The 13,679-nt window shown below is 39.1% G+C and overlaps 1 protein-coding gene across 2 annotated transcripts; it reads left to right on the forward strand.

Annotated features, from left to right (window-relative positions):
• The first annotated feature begins 294 nt into the window (after positions 1–294).
• LOC122041017 (ABC transporter B family member 4-like) lies at positions 295–10,756 on the forward strand. 2 transcript variants are annotated; one of them, XM_042600537.1, is made up of 13 exons: positions 295–609; positions 2,848–2,902; positions 6,015–6,190; positions 6,439–6,660; positions 6,738–6,976; positions 7,087–7,612; positions 7,738–8,011; positions 8,106–8,772; positions 8,878–9,106; positions 9,183–9,449; positions 9,539–9,799; positions 9,881–9,962; positions 10,039–10,756. In XM_042600537.1, exons 1-13 carry the CDS (start codon positions 334–336, stop codon positions 10,080–10,082), a joined length of 3,318 nt encoding a protein of 1,105 aa, XP_042456471.1. In that variant the 5' UTR covers positions 295–333; the 3' UTR covers positions 10,083–10,756. The 2 variants fall into 2 exon arrangements, with proteins under 2 accessions (XP_042456471.1, XP_042456470.1); XM_042600536.1 differs by having other exon boundaries at positions 9,881–10,756.
• Positions 10,757–13,679: the final 2,923 nt, after the last annotated feature.

Here is a 13,679-nt window from a genome sequence, read left to right on the forward strand (position 1 = left end):
TTATATCAAATTAATTGAATTAATCGAATACTCACCTTAATTATCATGACATGAAGAAGATCTTTTAAAATCAGTTTACCAAGTCAGCAGCCGCATTAAAAACTGCACCCTCCACCTACACCTTTCCTTTTCCCGGTTTAATTCGATGCCTGCATGGCAATAAGAGGAGTCATATGAGTCCTGTGCAGGCCGTGCCTGGACAGGTAGCATCGAACTTATCCCGTTTCCCTCTCGTATTAATTATGCGTGATCGAAGCAAGAAGACGACGTTGCCGTTCCTATAAATGCGTAGGTTCTGTCATCCATGGACACCGAGGAGGAGGCGGAAGGGAGATGGGAGAAGAAAGCCAGAAGAGAGCGTTGGTGGAGGAGGAAGAGGATAATAATAATAAGAAGAAGAAGAAGAAGAAGGAGAAGGATGAGCAGTATGTGGCGTTTCACAGACTGTTCGCCTTCGCCGACACCCGCGACATGGTGCTGATGGTTGTCGGCACCATTTCAGCGGTCGCCAACGGGATGGCCATGCCGATGATGACCCTCATTTTCGGCCAAATCATCAACGCCTTCGGCGACGCTACCAGGGACACCGTGCTTCACCAAGTCTCCGAGGTGCTTAGCTTCATTTCTCTCTCGTTAATCGATTGATGGCTTCTACTTGAACTAAAACAGAAACATGGAAGAAATTAATTAGTGGTTAGTTGTGGTCATACAATCAGATCCTTAATTTGAAGTTTGATATGAATTTTTTTTATATTTTACACAACCCAACTGTTTATGTAAATGCCTGACAGGAGTTGAAGTTTTCGGGCATTTAGACCCTTGATAGGGCTATGAAACACCAGGGGTTTTTTCCTCAACTCAAGGGAAGTATTATGGGTATTAGATACTACAACAACAACAACAATCTAGGATTATCCGTTACATAGATCCTTTTATGTTATTGAGTTTTATCTCCTACTATAATATTATTTATATTTAAATAATTTTTATTTTTTTTTATTGTTACTAATTCTTTTTTGGTCTTCCTCTTTCTTATTTGATGTGCATATTTGCCCGAGTTTCACATCGTCTAACTAAAGTCATCTAATTACATATTCGTATCATATTAAATGTGTCTCTTGGAGTTTTTCCTCAACCGATATGCAATCAAAACTTTCTCTCTAATATTTTTATTTCTTATTCTGTTCATCCTCGTATGTCCACACATCCACTTTAACCTATTCATTTATGCAACTCTTATCTTATGCAGTACGTTCGAGTCATAACCCAACATTCAACTCCATATAATATAACATGTTTAACAACTATTTTATATAACTTCTCTTTAAATTTTAGAGATCTTTTATGATCACATAGAACACCCCTTTAAGTTTTTTACCTCATCTCAAGGGAAGTATATATTATGGAGGTTAGATGAGTTTAATTTTTTTTCTTTAGAAAAGAAAGGCAAATATTCTACTAGATATCTATTAATATGTATGAGTTGGAACATACAGGAATAAAACTAAAAGGTAGATAGTAGGATGTATGACTAAGGGCTAAGTAGTGTGTATTGATCTATGGATTACATTCTAAAGTCATTTGCTGATTTGTTCCTTCCTCGAAAGATTCATGTGAAGACAAGTGCCCACATCCATCCTAAAGCAACATATTTGGAAATGTTTAGTCTTTAAGGATTGTATGCCAGATTCCAAGGTCGCTTCAGTTTTGTCCAAGATCTTAAAAAGGTATATATGTATATAAACCAACAACCATAGAGTGAGGTTGGACAAAGAGAAGAATTAGTTAGTCCTTTGTTTCCATACAAGTGTGCAAGTGCCTTCCTGTACGATGTTGAATGATCATCATTCTTTTTTACTCTTACTCTTGTATAGCCTGCATGCCCCTTTTTTTTTCAAAGTCCCAATTGATATTGTTTAATCAAAGAATTTCAACAACCATGAATTCCTCTTTTGATTCCCGTAGATTCTCATCATATTTTTAAAATTTCAGCACATATGAAGTTTATGATTTGATCCATTTTCATAATACTAAACATGCATCATAAAGAATTATTTAAGAGGCTAAAAAGAGAAATTTGCCAACTTGGTTAAAACTTAATCAGTAAAATAACTTGACATGACCTTACTTGAGCCCATAACATGCTAAACAAACAGTCCTTAAAATCCAACAAAGTGACATTTAATTGTTGAGAATATAATCAAAGTCCCACATTAAAAATTTATGAAAAAAATCATGATTTTTAAATATGGAAGATATATCTATTGGTATGAGACTTTTTAGGTAGATCCCAAAAATAAATCATCCCAAGCATCCTAGTATCATCAGTCATTCAAATTCGTGCCCAAGGAAATAATTCTACCTAGGCCCGGGCCGGGGGAGTGATGAAGAGGGGGATTAAGGGAGTTAGAGTTGATTGTCCACTTAGGGAAGGAGAAGCGTCAGGAGTCTAAAATCGATTTTGGTTCCACTTTGGTTTGCTTGACCAACTAGACACTACATCGAGCCAAACTTGAATCCTATAAAATATGACCTAAAACTTCAATTTTTGTATCTGACATGAATATAAACCCTCCTTTAGTAATTGAACATTAAAACAATTGCGTTTTCTTATATTGTTCAAGGATGATTGAGTGAATTGTTTCCATGAATGTTGTTGCACTAACTTGTTTGAGGTAGGGAAATAAATAATTAAACAAATGAAACTATGATCATCCTTCAGCATCTTGGTCAATTTTAAAATTATAGGAAGTATGTCTGTTTGCCATTCATGCTAGCTAGGCTTACTCTTGGAATTTGAAATGTTTTATTATTATGCTTTATTAAGTGATTATATAAATTTTTCAGGTGGTTTTGAAGTTTGTATATTTGGGTCTCGGAACATCAGTAGCTGCCCTTCTACGTAAGAATCTATTCAACTATTTAATTATTTTAGTTGTTCATCTATCTTAACTTCTTTTGTGGTTGAAATTCTCATCTATACTTATCTAAAACACACCTAACAAACTCATTAGATAACATTCTCTTAAGGAGCCTTTCATCTTTTTCTCATAACTAAAACAATCGAGACTTTCATTTGATCTCTTTTTTAATAAGAAAACATCACGTAATAAATCCTTATTCATATTTTATTTATATTATGAGTATTAAGTTCATAACTACTTGATTAAACTATTCATATTGATTTAGAAATTAGAGTTTTCCATCATAATTTTAGATTAATTTGAAGCAACTCACTAAAAGTTGATTGTGCTTATTTTAATTGAAGCAATTAGGTGTAACTTCTTAGATGATAAAATAAGAGAATAGATTAACGATTTGGGCATGATTAAAGATATCAAATTGATTCTATATATAAATAAAATAATTGAATCTATTAAAGAAAATGTTGTATAAAGGGTAGAGGGAGAATTAAATGGGAAAAAAAACTCCTCTCACCCTCTAATCACTTGGCGGTCGACTATAAACTGACCTTATGATTTACTTCCCTTCACATAACTTGGGGACGGGCTATGAAGACGCTTAAGATGAGCATAGTCACCTTTGCTACAACAATATAGGGAGAATTAAAGAAAACATAATTTCTTTCTAACAATAATCCCCTTATGTTGTTACACATATAGTGGATCGATGTCTTTTCTAGTCACTGCTATCTATCTCAATGTCATGTAGTATTTTCCTTTTTACATGCACGGACATTAATTTCTTTCAATTTTAATTTTTGAATAGTGGTCATATAGAATTTCTCTTGATTCAAAATGTTGAAGTCCTCGACAACCTCTTATTGGGTTCGTCGTAGTGGAAGAAGCACTACTAGTGCGACAGACACAGTAGTCTTTGCCTTTGTTTTACTTAAATTAAAGCTAACAAATATTGTTGCAGTTTTTTAATAGAGATTTAGCTATTATGGAAGACCTGTACTTCATTCATAAGTAGAGGTGCAAATGAATTGGGCCTGTTCATAGAATTTTTTGGTTGGCTTAAAAATACTTGATTTGTATTTGAAATTATCGAATTCGAGCTAAACTTGAATTGTTGGGACACTCTGGAGTTAGAGGGGGGTGTGAATAGCTTGTCTCGCTTCGTTGAAGATGATTTGCAGCGGAAAACTCAAAGCGAACTTCTCCAGTGCTAATATAAAGAATTTACTTGGTATCCACCTCAAGATGAGGTGACTAATCTAAGGATCCACACATAAGCACACTCTCCACTATCAAATATACTCCTAGGAATAATTTGGAGGTGGAAAAACCTCATACAAGCTCACACAAGAGTACAACTTGAAACAATAAGTAAATGTATAAAAAATACAATGAAGGACACCTCTTGTTTTGATCTCTTGTTGATGAAGATGCCTCTGGACTAGTTGGAAAGTGCAGCAACACTTGTCTTCCAACCTCAAAGTCTGGCGAACAATAGTGGAGAAGAATCGTGTAAGCATTTTAGCGTTTGAACCTCGTCGTCTCCTTTATAGTTCGTGCTTTAGGGCTTCCAATCGATTGAGCTTACTCCCCAATCGATTGCCACATCAGATCCAGCCGATCCCAGTCATCTGAAACTCGCAACCTGCACAATGACCATATCCCAATTGATCGGTTGATTGATTGGGGCATCTGGATCGATTAACTGATCGATCCAGATATTTTCTGTGCTCTCACAGAAGACCCCTAGATTGATTGACCAATCTATTCCGGTTGCCTCGCATCATCGCGAGAAAACTAGCTCCAATCGATCTATGGATCGATTGGAGTAGCCCTAATCGATCAACTAATCGATTTGGAGGCCTTTTGTGCTCACATGATTTCCTCTCAATCGATCACCTTATTGATTGAGATTCTCGCATCAAAAACACACTGCCCAATCGATCCACTTATCGATTGGGCTTTGGGTCAATCGATCACCTGATCGATTAGCCAACCCAAACTTGCTTAACTCAAGTCTAGGGTTCCCACGTCCATCATCCGGTCAACCGTGATCTGTTGGGACTCCTCATTGCCTACCATCCGGTCAACCTTGACCTGCCGGGACTTTATCACCAAGTGTCCGATCAATCCTTTGATTCACTTGAACTTACCGTCTCATGCCAAGTGTTCGGTCCTCCATGACCCATATGGACTTCCAAACACCAGATATTCGATCAGCCTTGACCCACCTGAATTTCCACATGCCTGGCTTCACTCACCAGGGCTTTTTATCACCTGACTTCATTCACTAGGATTTTCCCTCTGCCTATGGTTTTTCACCTGGCTTTACTCACCAGGATTTCCCTCTGCCTAGCTTTACTCGTTAGTGCTTTTCACTTGACTTCACTCACTAGGATTTTTCTCACTGCTTCACTCACTAGGGCTTTCGAATTTGTCTGGTTTCTCTCACCAAGACTTTCCACACCAAGTGTCTGGTTAACATTGACCCACTTGAATTTTCTGTTTCTTCCAACATTTCCATTGGTCTTGCCCTTGCCTAACCTCCAGTTAGGACTTCCCCGTCAAGTATTCAGTCAACCTTGACCTACTTGACTCTTCTAGTCAACCTTTGATCATCAATCTCCCATATGAACAATTACACTTGCAATTTCCATATATTGTCAAACATCAAAACTCAAATACCATGACTCAAGTTTGAGTCAACACAAGCTTAGTCAACCTGACCAACTTTGACCAAGGGAAAATTTTACCAACATGAATATGTTCCATAATTTTTTCGAGCTAAATTAGAACTCATAATATTTTGTTTGGTTATTCATGAGCCACTCGCAAGTCAAACTCAAACTGAACCATATTTATTTTTTATAATTTTAATGTAAATATGCTCAAATTAAAGTTTGAATAATCGAACCGAACTCGAATTTATGTCATTTTGAGCTATAGTTCAATTCTGCTTGAATTAAGGTTCAAACAACTCAACCCAAACTGAAGCTCAAATTTCATTTCGAATTTAGTTCGAGTCATAATCATTTATATTTTTAAGTATATATAAAATTTGATTATGCTGATGCTTTAATCTATTGACTATAGAGGTTTCATTCTGGATGGTGACCGGAGAAAGACAAGCTGCACGAATTCGAGCATTATACCTGGAAACTATACTTAAACAGGATATAGCCTTCTTTGATAAGGAAATGACTAGTGGAGAAGCAATGCAGAGAATGTCTGGAGACACATTACTCATTCAAGAGGCTATTGGTGAAAAGGTAAGATCGATGCATACATAAGACTTTGCAATTTTAATTCCTAAATAACTAAATAGAAACACAGATATCTGAAACAGGTGTGACATGAGAAAATCTTAGTTTGAATGATATCTTTAATGCTAAATTGAATCTATTGCTCGAACATCCGATCCAGTGCCATGTTATCTCCTGATTTGGCCCTGATTCAACTGATTAATCTTTTTAATAACATCCAGTGCCATTAACTCTCTCACTCATTTTGAATCCAGGTTGGGAAGTTCATACAACTCATGTCCACTTTTGTTGGTGGCTTTATCGTTGCATTTCTAAAAGGGTGGCTTCTAGCACTTGTTATGCTTTCTTGTTTGCCTTCCATTATCATTGCTGGTGCAACCATGACATGGGTGATAACAAAATTGTCCAGCCGTGGGCAAGCGGCATATTCTGAAGCAGCCAATATTGTGGAACAGACCATTGGGTGCATCAGAACTGTAAGTACTTGCCTAAGTTTGCTTATTTATGTTGCATCCCATATCTGTAGCTAAATCCTTTCTATGTTATGATCAAGGTTGTCTCATTCACTAGTGAAGAACGCTCAGTTGAACTATACAAGAAGTCCATAAAAACTGCATATAGATCTTTTGTTCAGGAAGGTGTAGCTTCTGGCTTGGGAATTGGTGTTCTTGTATTGGTTGTGTTTTGTAGCTACGGGATGGCTACTTGGTATGGCGCCAAACTGATCATAGACAAAGGTTACAATGGTGGAATGGTGATCAATGTGATGATTGCAATTATGGTCAGCGGAATGTAAGCTTGATAAATTAATAGTATATTAGAATGTTTTCATGTCATTGGTGAAGGGCATGAACACATCTTTGTCTATCTGGATTAAGTTTTCTATGATTTTTTTGTAACAGGTCTTTGGGTGAGACGTCGCCATGTATCAGTGCATTTGCAGCTGGTAGAGCTGCAGCTTACAGAATGTTTGAGACAATCAAAAGGAAACCTGAAATTGATTCTAACAGTACAAGTGGAATCGTCTTGGAAGATGTTAAAGGCAAGATTGAACTGAAAGATGTGCACTTCAGCTATCCAATGAGGCCCGAGCAACTGGTATTTAATGGATTGTCATTGTGTGTTCCGAGTGGAACCTCAATGGCCATAGTTGGAGAAAGTGGATCCGGAAAATCCACTGTGATTAGTCTCATAGAGAGATTCTATGATCCTCAAGCAGGTGAAGTGCTGATAGATGGCATCAACCTGAAGACCCTGAGACTCCGACATATACGAGAAAAAATTGGATTAGTAAGTCAGGAGCCTGTTTTGTTCGGAACAACTATCAAGGAGAACATTGCATATGGGAGGGAAAATGCAACACTTGAAGAAATAAAAAGAGCAAGTGAGCTTGCTAATGCTGCAAGATTCATTGACAAGTTCCCCAATGTATGCGGTTTAACCGAGTCAACAAGATTTCAGAAAAATTCATCTTATTTTTCATGTTGATACAACATAATCTTCTCTTATTATGCTATTTTGAATTTATGACCAGCTCTTCTTCTTGCACACAGGGTCTGGATACAACAGTTGGTGAGCATGGAACACAGCTCTCTGGTGGACAAAAACAACGGATAGCAATTGCCAGAGCAATCCTCAAAGATCCCAAGATCTTGTTACTTGATGAAGCAACAAGTGCTTTAGATACAGAATCTGAGAGAATAATTCAAGACGCATTAAGTAGGATCATGTCAGAAAGAACTACAATAATTGTAGCACATCGCTTGAGCACTGTGAGGAATGCTGACACCATAACTGTTCTGCACGAAGGAAAAGTTGTAGAACAAGGTTCAATTCTCAGAAACCTCCTCAATTTTTCTCTGCAAGTTTGAACTAAAATGTATGTTAACATTGGTTTTGTTTGACAAACTCACTTGAGCAGGTTCTCATTCAACTTTAATAAAAGATTCCAACGGTGCTTACTCTCAACTCATACGTTTACAAGCGATTCACCGAGAAGAAGAGAATTCAACTGAGAATGAAAGGCGTGGACCAAAGATTGATGCTACAAAATCTAATAGTGCATCCTTTGGACGGATATCCCTAAACAGATCGTGTAGCAGAGGTTCTTCATTGGGTGGGAGCAGTCGTCACACTTTTAATTTAGGATTTGGTCTGCCTGGCTCTGTTGATGTACAAGATGGAAATTTTATGGTAGAGGAAGATAAAGAAAGGTTGACTGGTCATGATAAGCTTGGCAAGAACACCCCCGTCAGGAGACTTGCTTATCTCAACAAGCCAGAGACACCAATTCTGATTTTGGGATCCATTGCATCAGCAGTGTATGGAGTAGTCTTCCCAGTTTTTGGAATTCTCATTTCTAGTTCAATAAAGACATTCTTTGAGCCAGCACATGAACTACGAAAGCATGCGAGATTTTGGGCATTGATGTACCTGATCTTGGGCCTCATTGCTTTGCTTTCTTCGGCATTCCAATATTTCTTCTTTGCTATTGCGGGCGGAAAGTTGGTTGAGCGCATCCGTGCTTTATCATTTCAGAAAGTTGTTCACCAAGAAATTGGTTGGTTTGATGAACCTTCAAATTCGAGGTCAAATCCCAACAGCTTAAGATATTTCTATTAGAAGAATTGCAGAATTAGCTTTCAATGTAAAAGGCAAAACGCTAAGTCATCTATATCATTTTTCATTTGCAGTGGCGCAATTGGTTCAAGGCTATCAGTAGATGCTGCAATTGTTCGAAGTCTCGTTGGAGATAACTTGGCCATGATGGTGCAGAGCATATCGACAGTTACTGCAGGGATTGTTATTGCGCTAGTCGCAAACTGGAGACTAACTCTAATTATTATTGTTGTCATACCTCTGGTGGGTTTTCAAGGTTATCTTCAAATAAAGTTCTTGAAGGGCTTCAGCGCAGATGCTAAGGTACAAGCTCCTCAAATGCTAGCTATTGCCAAAACTTAATTTTTGTACTAATTAATTAATCGATGTGAGTTTCCAGGCTATGTATGAAGAAGCTAGTCAAGTGGCAAGTGATGCAATCAGCAGTATACGAACAGTTGCCTCTTTTTCTGCTGAAAGAAGGGTGATGGACGCATACAAAGAGAAATGTGAAGCTCCCTTGAAACATGGCATTCGTCGAGGGATTGCCAGTGGTTTAGGCTTTGGCTTCTCATCCATGATACTTTATTTCACATATGCCCTTTGCTTTTACGTCGGAGCAAGATTCGTCAAAAACGGCTTGGTCGATTTTAATGAAATTTTCAGAGTGAGCAACATGCAAATATAGCACAGTTTTCTTGCTCGCTTCATTTTAATTCCTATCATTGAACTAGTTATTTCATTCGGGAATGGCAGATTTTCTTTTGCTTAACAGTGGCAACAATTGTAAGTTCGAACACAAGTGCACTAGGTCCTGATACCACTAAAGCTAAAGCTTCAGCTGCTTCGATTTTCTCAATCATTGATAGAAAGTCCAACATTGATTCAAGCAGCGGAGAGGGTGTGGTTTTAACGAACGTAATGGGCGACATAGAGTTCCTGCACGTCATGTTCAAGTATCCGGCTCGCCCTGTTCAAATCTTCACCGACTTGTGCTTGACTATTAGTTCAGGAAAGGTACACTGATTAGTTTTTACCGATAGACATAGTATATATTGTTAAAATGTTATATTGTTCCATCTTTCGTTCTCCTCTCAGACTGTTGCGCTCGTCGGGGAAAGCGGTTGTGGGAAATCAACAGCAATTGCACTATTGGAGAGATTCTATGACCCAGATTCAGGTAGTATTTCATTTGACGGAATAGATATCAAGATGCTTAAAGTAAAATGGCTAAGGCAACAAATGGGTTTGGTTAGCCAAGAGCCGGTATTATTCAATGACACAATTCGAGCCAACATAGCATACGGCAAGGAAGGAGCTGTGACAGAAGAAGAGATTGTTGCGGCTGCAGAAATAGCCAATGCACATCACTTTGTATCAGGTTTGCCTCAAGGATATGAAACGTTAGTAGGAGAAAGAGGCATCCAACTTTCTGGCGGCCAAAAACAACGCGTTGCAATTGCTCGTGCCATTTTGAAGAATCCTAAGGTTTTGCTACTAGATGAGGCAACAAGCGCTCTGGATGCCGAATCAGAACATGTGGTACAAGAAGCATTAGATCATGCTATGGTCGGTAGAACAACATTGATTGTGGCGCACCGCCTATCAACGATAAAGGGTGCTAACACAATTGCAGTTCTCAAGAACGGCGTCATTGTTGAGAAAGGCAGCCATGAAACCTTGATTGATCGCAAAGATGGAGTTTATGCTTCCTCGGTATCACTTTATATGAGCTCCAGTTGAAAATCATTCATGGAGCTTAGTATTGTATGAGTTCGTGCTTCTCTTGTGGTTTTTTTTTTATCAATCTTTTAAAGACCGAGAAGCGTAGTTTCTACATTTAAAAAGCAAGAAGATTGTAATTTTTATGTATAATTTCCTTCTTGTCGCTTTCCACGAGCACAAGCTGTAAAGCATTCGTGGAGGTTAGTAAAAGCAAGAAGATCCTATAAAATTCCTAATTTTCATGCATAATTTCTTTTTGTTATTATTGTTGCAAAATTTTGCTGGGCTAGTTAAATGACACTGTTGTAGAATCGAATCAATGTTAGAGGAGGTGGATAGCATCCACTTCTTTTTGTTTTCGCATAATTCTTATTTAGCAAATTAGCACGCAGCAATTAACATAAATAAATAAAATAAGACAAGAACAAATTAGGTTTACGTCCAAAGATATGCACGAACGCCATCCACTTCTTCCTTCCTTCCTTCCGAACACTTTTCAGCTGCGGAGAACCTTTTTACAAGATGGGTAAATACATAGATCCTATTCGAAAGTCGATGAGATATAAAATTGGAGATGTGACACTCCCGTTGATCGTCCGTAGACTCCGCTCTGACCTGTAACATAAATTACGTCAGTGCCGAGCCAGAGAAGGGGTCCCTGACGTTGACCCTTCGACGCTCAAGTCAGTCACCGACGATGAAATAGAAGACGGAGGAACAACAAGAATGAACAGTAGCATGAATAATATCTATTGCATACCTTCGTCGATGCTTGAACCCCCCTTTATATAGAGCTCCTGTTATCACGCCCCAGAGGAGTCCCTGCTAGACAAAAATCCGACAACATTTCCCCTGTACCGGTGACAATCTGAATCCTGAAATACATAACCCTCAGGGTTTCTAAATCCTCAGCCAACACGGCTGGAAACATATATGATAAAATAAGTAAACATTCCATGCAATTTAATATAAAACCTACTCCACTACAAAGAGGTAAACACAACCCACAACGGAAAATCATCGCAGCGGAAAAACATGGGCAGTGTACCAAAACTCGATATAAAATCCACGAGTGCAAGAACTACACATCACAAGTCGGTAGATCACAAAACAAGGAACCAAAGTCCAAAAATAGAAATCCATCTCGACACGAAGTGGGGACTAGCAACTGGAATCTCTTGACGGCTTCAACCTGAAATAAGAATAAATCAATGGAGTGAGTTCAAGAACTCAGCGGGTATCGATCAAATATGCATAGTAAGATATAACTATCAGTAATAATTATGCAATACAGTCTTCTGAACAATAACAAGTAATGCAAAACTGAACAACAGAAGAAATTGTACTCACCAGGACCTCCTATCCGAACATAAGGGTGTGAACCATACCAACATGTATAGGGTCGTCAGATCAAATACATAATGTCTTATGTATGCATGTCAATCATATGCAACCACCAAAATGCAGCATCCAAAATGTAAAATATCGGAAATAGGCGAATATGAATAAGGGAATTTTCCAGTATTTTTGGAAATTTTTCGGGAATTTTTCGGAGCTCGTATGGACGAGTTAACGGGGATAAAAACGGGACCCGGAAAAACCTGTTTAGGCGACCCTTTTAAACGAGGAAATGTTTATTTATTTATTTTATTTCTTTATTTCTTTCCTTTTCTTTTTTTCTCCTCACTGCGTTTTAAGCCCGACGTCGTTCCCCGACACTGTTCCCCCGCGCCTTCTTCTTTTTCCCCCGATCTTCTGCCCTAACTGCTGCTATGCGACGGTTTTCACCTCCTCGCCGAACCCGATTCCCCTCGCCTCTCCTCCATTTTCTTTCCCGAGCCGTCGCCACAGCCGACACCGCACGAAGCAGTGCCGACCCAGCGTCAACGCCGCCTCCCTTCTTCCTCCCTGTCCAAGCAACGGCGACCCGCGAGTCATCGCCGGCCGAGCCGCCCTCCCGATTCTCTCTCCTTGCCGGCGCTTGAGCAAGGGTCGGCCGACTCCTCTGCCTCCCGATCCCTCTCCCCTTCAGCGACGCCAACCGCCGCTGTGCCCTAGATTGGGTTCACAGTCACCGATCGCGCTGACGGCGACGCCGACGCCGACTGCCAACACCTCTTCACTGTGCCCTAGCACCGACAACCGACTACACTTGTGCCTTAGCTCCGAACCTTGCCTCTTCCTCAGAGCAGTAGTGATTCGGCAGTGCGACAGCAAGGTGAGGGTTTAGATCTTGATTTTTGTGATCTGTTCTTGTCCTTTATCTACCGTGGATCATCACCAGATGTTCTCCATTTACAGAGGGTTGCAGGTTCGATCAGTGGCATTACTGCTCTGCTGATTTCGGGCTGGCAAGTGCTGAGTGGAGTATTAAATTGTAGCCATACTCAGTTGCGGCCACCGTCTTACGACTGTGGACTTCCCCGGTCGAGGATCCTATTAGCTACCACAGTTTTGGTGAGTATGTAGGAATAGGTTAAGCAATTAGGGTTTCCTAACCCTAATTGAGATTTCGTTTGGTTATGCACATTGTGGTAGGTTGAGGTTTATAGTTAGGGTTTTGCCCTAAATTATTATTATTATTATTTTAGGGATTTTATTTAGCTATACAATTAGATTTTTAGCTAAATAAAAAGTATATTTGTTTGACACAGGACCTTGACGCGAGACGAGTATCTCGACGTCGTATTTGGACCAGTTTGGACTTTTCGATTGGAGGCGGGTACTTTTGACTTTTTGTCTTTGATATGCTTAGTAATGAAATTAACATATTGCATTAATTATGTCCTTTATTTGTTTCGGTTAGTCACTATCCAATATCTGATACATGATTGATTGATTGCTTGATTTGCATCCTATGTATACTTTATTTGTTTATACATGCTTATAGGGGGTAGTGATATACCATGCTTCACCATGTTTAGGATCTAGGTTTTTGTACCTTCTGTGTACCTTTGTTCGATATAATTCGTTGACCTAGGGTGCACTTTTCTATATATATGGATTAGGTCAGGATGTTTATATGGTTATTGCCATGCATCATTTGCATGATTGCATGCTGTGCGATAGTTCGCTCCATTATTGTTGAGCACATCGCCATTTGGATCTGCACACACCACCACCATGGGTTAGTGGTCGATTCAGCCAGTGTGTTGCTGCAGGGACTCTGTTA

Source organism: Zingiber officinale, chromosome 2A, assembly GCF_018446385.1.
Source record: "Zingiber officinale cultivar Zhangliang chromosome 2A, Zo_v1.1, whole genome shotgun sequence".
Classification (NCBI taxonomy): domain Eukaryota; kingdom Viridiplantae; phylum Streptophyta; class Magnoliopsida; order Zingiberales; family Zingiberaceae; genus Zingiber; species Zingiber officinale.